This window comes from Ochotona princeps, chromosome 32, assembly GCF_030435755.1.
Source record: "Ochotona princeps isolate mOchPri1 chromosome 32, mOchPri1.hap1, whole genome shotgun sequence".
Classification (NCBI taxonomy): domain Eukaryota; kingdom Metazoa; phylum Chordata; class Mammalia; order Lagomorpha; family Ochotonidae; genus Ochotona; species Ochotona princeps.
In genome coordinates, this window is record NC_080863.1 from 7,387,922 (window position 1) to 7,398,222 (window position 10,301).

At 59.1% G+C, this 10,301-nt stretch overlaps 1 protein-coding gene across 1 annotated transcript in view; it reads left to right on the plus strand.

Annotated features, from left to right (window-relative positions):
• The window catches only part of SORBS3 (sorbin and SH3 domain containing 3), a 28,197-nt gene extending 18,220 nt beyond the window's left edge, over nt 1-9,977 (plus strand). The window contains exons 12-22 of the mRNA XM_058657520.1: nt 248-334; nt 805-851; nt 1,312-1,451; nt 1,652-1,704; nt 1,817-1,863; nt 2,048-2,162; nt 6,087-6,212; nt 7,194-7,526; nt 7,906-8,009; nt 8,191-8,297; nt 9,841-9,977. Coding sequence (XP_058513503.1) covers nt 248-334; nt 805-851; nt 1,312-1,451; nt 1,652-1,704; nt 1,817-1,863; nt 2,048-2,162; nt 6,087-6,212; nt 7,194-7,526; nt 7,906-8,009; nt 8,191-8,297; nt 9,841-9,902 — 1,221 coding nt within the window. The 3' untranslated portion in view covers nt 9,903-9,977. The remainder of the gene's footprint in view (nt 1-247; nt 335-804; nt 852-1,311; nt 1,452-1,651; nt 1,705-1,816; nt 1,864-2,047; nt 2,163-6,086; nt 6,213-7,193; nt 7,527-7,905; nt 8,010-8,190; nt 8,298-9,840) is intronic.
• Nucleotides 9,978-10,301: the final 324 nt, after the last annotated feature.

Here is a 10,301-nt window from a genome sequence, read left to right on the forward strand (position 1 = left end):
GTGAGCCCTGGCCAGACAAGCACCGTGGCAGGTGACAAGGAAGGTCCCTGCAAGACGCTCCCTGCAGCCTGATCAGCTGGGAGCTGTCCGCATTCCGGCAGGAAGCCGCTTTTTACTCGGAGGCACACTCCTGGCCAGGGCTCTGTCCTGCTTCTCACACCAAGACCTTTGGCCGATTTCCCCACCCTCATCCTCGCTCCCTCCCCTCACTAACTGTGCACTGACCTGTCCCACTGCCCACCCCCAGGTCCTGCTGGAGAGGGAGCTGGCCAAGCTGAGCGCAGAGCTGGACAAGGACCTTCGGGCAATTGAGACTCGGCTGCCGTCCCCCAAGGTAGCGGAGAGGGCTGGAACCTGGAGGCCGGCAGCTGGGCCGGAGTGCTGGGCGGGGAGGCTGACTTCAGCCCGGGTTGCATCCCATAATCCAGGGCGTTGGCTTTCCCCAGCGACCCCTAAGAACCACTCTTGGCCAACTAACTCCACGTCAGCCAGTCGGGCCCTGCACGCCCAGGGCTCCTCACCGGCCTCACCCAGTTCCTGGAGCCCCAGGGGCCCCCTGCCCTGCGCGCCCCTAGTCCGTGCCGACCTCGTTTCCTGCGGCCGCCCGGGCTCCGGCCTGCGCGCACGGCGCACTCTAGGACCCCGCGTCCCCGCCCCTGGCCAGCCCTCCTTCCCTCCCGCGCCCGCCGCGAACTTTTTCCGGAGGAGGCGGCGGCTGCGGCCTCGGCTACAGCTGGGTCCCCACCGATCCCGCGTCTCCACCGCGTCTCCACCGTGCCTGCTGTCTCTCCTCGTCCCATACAGAGCTCGCAGACGCCCCGACGGGCCCCGGAGCCCCGGCCCCCAACCGGGTGAGTGGCGGGAGGAAGTGGGGCTCTGCGTGCAGGATTGGGGGCAGAAGGGGACGTGGCGCGGGAGGGCCCGTGGGCCACTGCCACTCCACGGGACGGGGCAGGCCGTGGAGAGGGGCCGGGGAGGGGGACACTTGGCTGGAGCCGGAGACTTTGGGTCGTGCGGTGCTGGGCGGCCGGGAGAGCCCCGCACTTCCCCTGCCCCCTTGCGCCCCGGGCCCAGCCGGCCTCACCGCTGCGGACGCCTACGCCGTAACTCCTCGGCGAGAGGCCTCACCCTTTTCCCGGCTGCTCGCCTGCTCAGGAAGTGGGACGTCCTGTTACAAGAGCCCGGGACCTGGGAGACGCCTTAGGCAGAGTGGGGGAGAGGGACCGGGATGCTGGGGTTGGGGCTGACGCGGGTCACTAACAGCTGGGGCCTCCGGAGGTGCGCTCACTCCGTGTCCCCCCCCCCTTACAGCCCGGCCTCAGCCTGGAGCTCCGGCCCCCTACATGCCTCTTACCTGTCTTCCTCGCGACCCCTGAGCCCCCACAGAATGGCCGACGCAGGAAGCCCTTTCCTGGGGCGGAGGGATTATGTCTACCCTTCCTCAGCCCGAGGTGACACCACATCTTCTTGCTCATTTTTAACTACTCGCAAGTGCCCTCCTCTCCCCCTCCTATCTCCCAGTAGACTGTGATAGAGCCGAGTGGGGGTGGGGAGGGTGCCAGGAAGGTTTCCCAGAGCCCTGGGTGCCTGTCATTTGGGTAGGGGGTCGGGGACAGTTTGTACCCCAGACTGATCTGACAGCTCTCCATAGACCCCATTGCCACCGACAGAGGAGGCAGCCCAGCCAGGAGGGAAGAGACGAAGGTAAGGGGATAGCAGGAGCAGGTCGAACCTGGGGGTGGCCCCCAGTGGTGGTTTAGCTGGGTCTGCCACCTGCCTGATGGACATGCTCCACTCTGTCCCCTCCCCTGCCCAGAGGAAGGCCGCCCGGCTCAAGTTTGACTTCCAGGCACAGTCCCCCAAGTAAGAGTGAAAGTTCCTTTCTCTGCCTTCCCCTTCTCTCCCCCTTTGCCCTCCCCCACTTTTCTTAATCCCCAAGGGTGGTTCGGACTGAGCTGCACCTGGCAGGGGTGGGTGGGGGGAGAGGGGTCTGGGGGCAGGCAGGCTGGGGAGGGCCTCAGCTTGCTGTCCTCGCTGTGGCCTGCAGGGAACTCACTCTTCAGAAGGGCGACATCGTTTACATCCACAAGGAGGTGGACAAGAACTGGCTGGAAGGGGAGCACCACGGCCGATTGGGCATCTTCCCTGCCAATTATGTGGAGGTGAGCCGGAGGGGTGGGACATCCTGGTGGGAGCCTGGCTGAGAGGACTGGAGGGTCCTCGGGTAGGCTGGAGAAGACAACACTTAGGGTTTGCTAAGCTTCTGAAGATGTGAGGGACGGGGGGCCATGCCCGTGGAGGTCCTTGCCGTCCCTTCCCCGCCCCAGGGATAGGCCCAGTGCACCGCACGTAGCCAGGAAATGTTTGCTATTTGAGGGTGGAGCCCAGCCCCCAAGGTGGAAGTGTGCGGAAGACCAAGTGACCCAGCTTCTAAACCAGAAGCCACAGCCCCCTCTGTCCCTGACTTTGCCCACTCGGAAGCCATCTTTCCAAAGCTGTCTGATGGTGTCTGGTGGGAGTGCGGTGCCTGTGCCACTTTACAAGCTGCAGGTGTAGGCACCGTCTCTTGGGGGTGCATGAGCTACTGTTTTCTTCTCACTGCTGGGGAGTGAGAGATTGCCCCCCCTCCCTGGACGCATTAGGGCTTCTCTTTGTCAACAAAGATTTGTTTGGGGCTGCTGTTGTGGTGTAGCAGGCAACGTCACAACCTGTGACCACCGACACCCTATTTGATGTTAGTTTGTGTTCTGGCTGCTCCACTTCCCATCCAGCTCCCTGCTTGTGGCCTGGGAGAGCAGTCGAGGACGGCCCACAGCCTTGGGACCCTGCACCCACATGGGAGACCCAGAGGAAGCTCCTAGCCCACCCCTGGCCATTGTGGCCATCTGAGGAGTGAACTAGTGCGTGGAATGTCTGTCTGTCTCTTTCCCTATAACTCTGCCTTTTAGGATAAATAACTCTTCAGAAATTAAAGAAATTATGTTTATTTCATTTGAAAGGCAGTGTGACCCACAGAGATCTCCCATGGATTGCCCTCCAAATGGCTGTAACATTTGGGACTGGACCATGCAAAAGCCAGGGGTTTGGAACTCCATCCGGGTCTCCCTCATGAATACCTGTGGCCCAAGCACATGGGCCGGCCTCTGCTGCTTCCCCAGGTGCAGTAGCAGGGAGCTGGATGGGAAGAGGAGCAGCCGGGACTTGGGATGCTGATGGCACAGTGGGTGGCTTCATGTGCTGAGCCATCGTTTTCTTAAATTTTTAGAGTGAAAGTTTGCATTACCTTTTTGAAGCTGTTTTCTCTTAATATACAGCTCTAATGCTGTCAGTTTCCCAATGGACACTGCCTTTATGGCAGCCTGTAAGTGTGACTTTTAAACAGAATTTTTTTTTTTTTTTTTTAACGTATCTGAAAGGCGGTTGACAGAAGTCACCTCTCCGTTGACTCACTCCCCAAATGCCTGTCAACGGCGAGGGCAAGGAGTTTGGTCTGGTCTCCCACATCCAGGCCAGGGTCCCAAGCAGGGTTCCAAGCAGCTATCGCCTGCTGCCTGCTAGATTGCAGGATGTACATGAAGGCCAGAACCAGGGCCGGCTGGAGCTGGCTCCGAACCTATATATATAATATATATATTATACTGTAATATATCTAATACACTCTAATATAGGACGTGGGCATCCTAACAGTGTCTTCTGCCACTATGCCAGACAAAAATTTTTTTTTTTATTTCTCACTCAACTTGAAGGATCTTGAGCTGGGCTTCCTCTGTGGCCATGGTGTTTCATTTAGGATCTTAATCTAATAGGCATCGTTAAGTTGGGCCTCCCCCGCCCACATCGTAACCTCTGTGAGCCAGCAGTTTTCACAGAGTACGAGGAACCCTCAACATGTTAGCAAAAAGTCTGAATTGAAACATGAAACAAGGGGCCGGTTGTTCTGGCACTTCAGGTTAAGCCCCTGCCAGCTGTGCTGGCAGAGCTGTGTGGAGTCCCGGCTGCTCCACTTCCGATCCGGCTCCCTGCTATCGCACCTGGGAAAGCCGCGGAGGACGGCCCAAGTGCTTTGGCTCTTGTATCCATGTGGGAGACCTGGAAGAAGCTCCAGGCTCCTGGCCTCAGCCTGGCCCAGCCCTGTCTATTGTAGCCATTCAGAGAGTGAACCAGCAACTGGAATATTCTCTTTCTCTCTCTCCCTCCCTCTCTGTAGCTAGCTCTTTTGTTATTTCCCGCCACCTACACCTCTGCTTCTCCCTCCTCTTCCTCCCACCACATGCTAGTAGCTCTAACTTTCAAATAAATCTTTTTTAAAGAGAACCTCAAGGTCAATGCCTTGAAGTTCTCATGATAAGAGGAGTGAGCAGAGACTCTAGTGGGTGTGAGAGAAAACACTCGTGGGTGCTTATGTGTGAACACACTGACTCTCGGTGCACTCCCAGAAAGCAGGTACCATCGTCCCTTGGCCTCCAGAAAGACAGCAAGCACAATGCCTCTGCATCCTCCTCCCACCTCAACAGCCCCTTCCCCCCAAAAATCGGCCACTGCCACGCCCCATGTACTCAGAGGCCCTCGTGTGAGTGTGAGCGGACCCCTTCCTCCAGTGGGTGCCATGGCCGTGGCCTGGGTCCTGCTCTGTCTTCAGGACCACGCTGGCCATGCTGTGTTACATCTCCTGCAGCAGTCCTTGCTGGGAGCCTCATCCCGCTCACGGCAAGGTCTCTGAGCACAGCAGTTCTAGCACCCAACAAACAGGAAGTTGGCTTCCTTTTGTGAGTCACGATCAGGCTTGGTCCGCTGAACCCACTGAGATGTCTGTGGCGTTGGTTCTGGTCCAAAGCCAGGAACCGAAAGATTCTTCTAGGTCTCCCACTTGAGCATGGGGTCCCAAGGTTTGGGGCCATCTTCTAGTGCCTTCCAAAGCCATAAGCTGGGAAGTGGAGGAGCCAGGACACAAACTTGTACCCATTTGGGATCCTGGTGCTTGCAAAGTGTGGATTGAGCCATTGCGCCAGGTCCAAGTGACTGGTTTTTAACCTTGTGATTGCTGTAAATGGTCTGCCCCTGCAGGCTGTGTCTTAGGGCAGCTCATGCTGTCTTCCTTATGGGTGATGGATGGATTAGCATCCTGTGCCCGTGAGGGTCCCTCAGGGGCCTCTTGGCGAGTGAGCTGCAATAGTGTATGACCTTCAGACCAGAGATGGTCTCCCCAACAAGCCGTTAAACTCATCTGGACAATAAGATGCTGGACTCTATGCTTGGTATATGCTTGCAATGAAAGAATCTCAACTGAACTTGAACTGTGGTAATGCAATAAGGTGGAGGAATCCACCATGGGGGGAGGGTTCGGGGAGGGATGGGGGGAATCCCAGTACCTATAAAACTGTCACATAATGCAATGTAATTAATAAAAAACAATAGTGTATGGTTCTGCCACTCGAGCTTTAGCCTAAACTGTAAGTTTGTTCTCGCATCCCCTGGGGCAGCATCCACAGTCACTCTGATGACAGGCTCATTTCAGCCGTCTGTTTAGTGCCTTTCTAAGACAGCTTCCAACTTTGGAAAGCCTGTCAAAATCCTTCCCATAGACCTGTTAGCAGGAGATAGTCAACTGGCTCCTTGATGGTCAGGAACTAGGTGAAGCTGGGAGAGCATGGTGGGTGAGGGGAGGAGTCTGGGCACCTGGGTGGGAGGGAGAAGGAGGAAGAACCAAGACCTCTGAGGTAGGGATGCCTGGGCCCCAGCCGTGGTCCAGTGCGGCATCCTCAGCTTTCCGGACATGCTGGCAGGTGCTGCCTGCTCCAGGGAGCGTTTCATTGGACCCAAGTTCAGCTCTTCATTGGACTGGCTTCTGCTGTTTGCACACGCCCTCCTGCACTCCAGCAGTGCGTGCCCCACACAGCTAGGCTGCCCTGCACCTTGTGCCCACCACCACAGCCTCCGCGGGCTGTGCCTCACCCCCAGTCCCCTGCACACCCAGGGCTTGTGCCTTGCTGGACTCTGTTTTCTCTGGCCAGGGGAAGGCCTCCTTGGCAGCCCAGCCTCCTGCCCCCCTGGCTGCGTCTCAGTCACAAACGTACTTCTCCCCTCAGGTGCTGCCCGCCGATGAGATCCCCAAGCCCATCAAACCACCGACCTACCAGGTGGTAGAATACGGAGAGGCCGTGGCTCAGTACACCTTCAAGGGGGACCTGGAGGTGGAGCTGTCCTTCCGCAAGGTGGGGTTCAGATGGAGGCCGTGGGCTGGGGTGCGAGCAGGTGAAAGTATGTAAATGTGCTACAAACTTTGCCAGAGAGTTGGGTCATACCCCTCTTCTGGCTGTCTCCTCAGCTCCGTCATCCAGTCCGTTCTAGAAGCTGATTAGATGTTGCTACAGGTGTGTGGCACCTTTAAGAGAACAGGATGGAAAAGAGCTGGGATGTGTCACGGGGTGTTTATCAGACTGCAGGCAGTCACATGTACATGCATGTTCCTAGCTGTTGTTGCAACTTTTCGTTTTAATTATAGTCTCTTGAGACAGTTTGCAGAACACAAGGAAGTGATCTCCCCCACCCCGGGGCAGTGGCCATGAGAGCCCCGAGTGACCACTACCCAGAAAAAAGAGGGGTCGGGAGAAGGGAGGGTGCTGAGGACCCTCCTCCCCCGCAGGAAGCTGCCCGGGTGGCGCGCAGTGACTGCCCCACAAGGCTTTGCCATTCCCAGGTGGGCTTGAGGACACGCCCCATGGCCCACCCCTTGTGCCTTAATGCCCTCAAGACACAATCGCCTGCTGAGGGAGTGCAGGGAATAGGGGTTGGGCAGCCAGAGCAGGGGACACTGGTCAGCAATGCATTGTTGTCCCCCCCACCGCGGGTACCCCCCCAGAGGAAAAAGCCAGACCTCAGGGTGGCTGATGGCTTGTCATTTCCCCTACACTGTGCACCCACCCCCAAACCACGATCTACCCAGGGATGCCCTGCGTTACTTGGCACACGTACGCTGGGACTACACTCCTCACCAAGCCCCCCTCCCACTGCAATTCTGAGGGAAGGAGAAAGCTGGGAACCTGGGTGGGCTCCCCAGTGAGACCCCCAGTGCCCCACATTGCGAGTAGAGCTGGCGGCCCGGGCCCTCTGCTTTCCTAGCTGTGGTGGTCTCTGGGATAGCCCAGGTCAGACCCCTGTGCACCTGCCAGCCCCTGCCCTCTTCCCGCCCACAGGGGGAGCGCATCTGCCTGATCCGCAAAGTGAATGACAGCTGGTACGAAGGCCGCATCACCGGCACGGGCCGCCAGGGCATCTTTCCGGCCAGCTACGTGCAGGTGTCCCGCGAGCCGCGGCTCCGGGTGTGCGACGAAGGCTCCCAGCTGCCCACCGCCTCTCCCCACCTGCCCAGCGCCGCTGCCGCCACGGCCGCCTGGCTGGCCCGGCAGCCGGCCTCCTCGCCCTCGGGACCTCGCAGCCCCAACGACCCCACCGACTGGGGAGGCCGCACCTCCCCACGCCGCACCAGCCTCTCCTTTCCCTCCCAGGAGCCCAGAGCACAGGCGCAGGTGAGGCCGGTTGCAGGTCATCCTTCTTTCTCCAACCCCAAAGGGCCTGGGCTTGGGAGCTGAGTAGTGGGCCCCTACCCTTGGATCCGCAGCCCAGGCCCCAGACTCCTGGCTGCCTGGGGGAGGAACATGGCAAGGTGCCCCGGGATCTGTGCTCCCTGGGAGTGGGTTTCTCGGGGCACCTGGGACCTCTCCAGGGGCCTCCCAGCAAAGCCCCCGCTTCCAGTCAGGCGCTTGTGCAGCCTGGCCAGCTGTGGAGGAAAACTGGCCGTTACAGCTGCTCGCTGAGTTGGGTGTGCGCAAGCAGGGCTCCACTGGTGCGGGGAGGGGCCCCGTACCTGCCGGCCCTTGAACTGCCTCCTCTCCTGCACACCCCTAGAGCCTCAGCACCCCTGGGCCATCTGTGTCCCATCTCCGGGGCTCCAGCCGCCCCCTGGACTTAGGGACCCCCTCCCCGCACACCACTCAAATACACTGGACCCCGTGAGTACCGTTGCAGGGGGGTTTAGGCTCGTGGGCATTGGGGTGGGCTTCCCAGTGAGTGGCAACACGTGGATCTGCCTGCCCCCCGGGTGGTGGGGGGAGAGCACCCAGCCTGGGCTACAGGCCGGGCTCCCTGACAGTGAGTGATGGTTCTCCGCCCTGCCCTCCACCCCCAACACAGGTACCGGGCCATGTACCAGTACAGGCCCCAGAATGATGATGAGCTGGAACTCCGGGAGGGAGACCGCGTGGACGTCATGCAGCAGTGTGACGACGGCTGGTTTGTGGGTGCGTGGGCGGGGCCGGGGTGGGAGAGAAGGGGCTGTACCAGCGGGGCTGGTGGCCCTGGGTATACCTCGTCCCCTACCCTCCTCCTCACCTCCAAGGCCACCTCTGAAGAGGGCTGGGGCCCAGGACATTCAGGTTCCAGGATTACTGATGGGGGTCCCTCTGGGCCCAGGACAGGATGCCTGGTGCCTGTGCTGTGCTGTGGGGTGGGGGCAGAGGAGGCCTCGCACCTGATCCCTACCTCCCTGCCCTAACTGGCCCCTCAGAGCTGGCTCAAGGAAATGCAAGTGACTTGGACAGGCCCCGGCTCAGATCCCAGCTTTAAAGGCTTTGGAGGGCCCGAGTGGACACAGGGAGCGTCCCTTGATCCCTTCTGATGGGAGTCCCAGGATGTGGCTGCCGAGCCAGGCCTGGGACACACCCAGTTCTGGGAGCACCATCTTGCTCTGGGCTTGTACCTGGGAGGGCTGGGCTTGGGTGGGGAGCAGCAGATGAAGCTTTGCAGCCGGATGTAAGCCCACAGTTTGTGGCGGAATAGCAGTGTAGACTGTCCTCACATCCACATCTGGGGTGATAGAACTGCACGAGCCACACGTTAGTGGAAACCTCAGTTCCCTGGCCCGTGCATGGCGAGTGATTGTTATTTCAGACATCGTGCAGGTCAGGGGAGCTGGACCTGGGAGGGACCGGTCGGGGAAACGAAGCAGGGGCTGCCCCTGAGGAAGTGGGGTGCCAGCCTGGAAGGGAGACACCCCACTTCACTGACCAGTTTACTGAGTCACTTCATTTTGTTGCCCTGTGTTCCTCCGTGGCAAGGACCCAGGGTCCTCTTAGGGCACAGCAGCCCAGAGGGCCAGGACTTTTGAGATGCTGTCGCTAGGGGGCAGGCAGGAGGCAAGTGAGTTCAGATCCCGCCCCCTGCCCCTCATTTGGAAACTGACTCCACCTGCAGTCCTGGCTCCTGCCAGGAGGGGGCGGAGTCTCCCCCACCCGCATTCCTGCTTAAACACCAAAACAAGTGCAGGCAATGCCCTTTTGTGTCTTTTTTTTTTTTTGCTTGCTTTAAATTTTATTTTTGATGCTGTTTACATAGTTGATTAGGGCGGGAAGGGTTGAGAGTGAGGGGAAACTGGGTGAGACCATTGTTTCCACATTTTCTTTTTTCTAATTCCTGTGCCTGGGGGAAGGAGGGAGATAAGGAGAGAAGCCACACCTGGCCTCCCAGACGCCAAACTTTAAAAAGTTTACCTTTTATGTATTATTTAAATGTCAAGTTACAGAGAGAGGAGGGACACAGAGGTATTTCCATCCTCAAATGGCCATAACAGTCAAAGCCAGGCCAGGAGGGAGCCAGGAGCTTCTTCCAGGCGCCCAAACACTTGGGTCGTCCTGAGCTGTTTTCCCACACACATTCTCAAGCAGCTGGATCAGAAGCGGAGCAACCAAGACTCGAACTGGTGACCTTACGGGACGCTAGCACAACAGGTGGAGGCTTAGCTTGCTACACCCACTGCCAGCATCCTCTGTCTCTCCTCTCTCACAGGTGTCTCCCGCAGGACTCAGAAGTTTGGGACGTTCCCTGGAAATTATGTAGCTCCGGTGTGAGCAATCCCCATGGCAGCCTGGAGCCAGCCAGGATGGGGGGGGACAGGGGTGGGCAGCAATAACACAGGAGGGAGTGAGGAGCCCCACATCCTCCCCCCAGGACCTGAGCTCCCGGCCTCTGCATACAGTGCCCCCCAGCCCTTCCGTCAGAGCCCCCTTGCCCACCCCATGCTCAAATACAGAGGTCTGCTTTGAAGTGGAGACTTTCCAGACCTTATTGAGACCAGACCCTGTGTGTCCCATCCCTCCCCCCAAGACCCCCATAGTGCTGCTTCCAGCAGGGCGGGGCACCCAGCTCTGCCCCGTGGGGGTCCCGCTAACCACAACCAGCTGCCCAGCCTAGCGGAGACCAAAAGCCACCTCTGCCTTGGGCGGGATCCTGTCCTCTCCAGCCTGGCC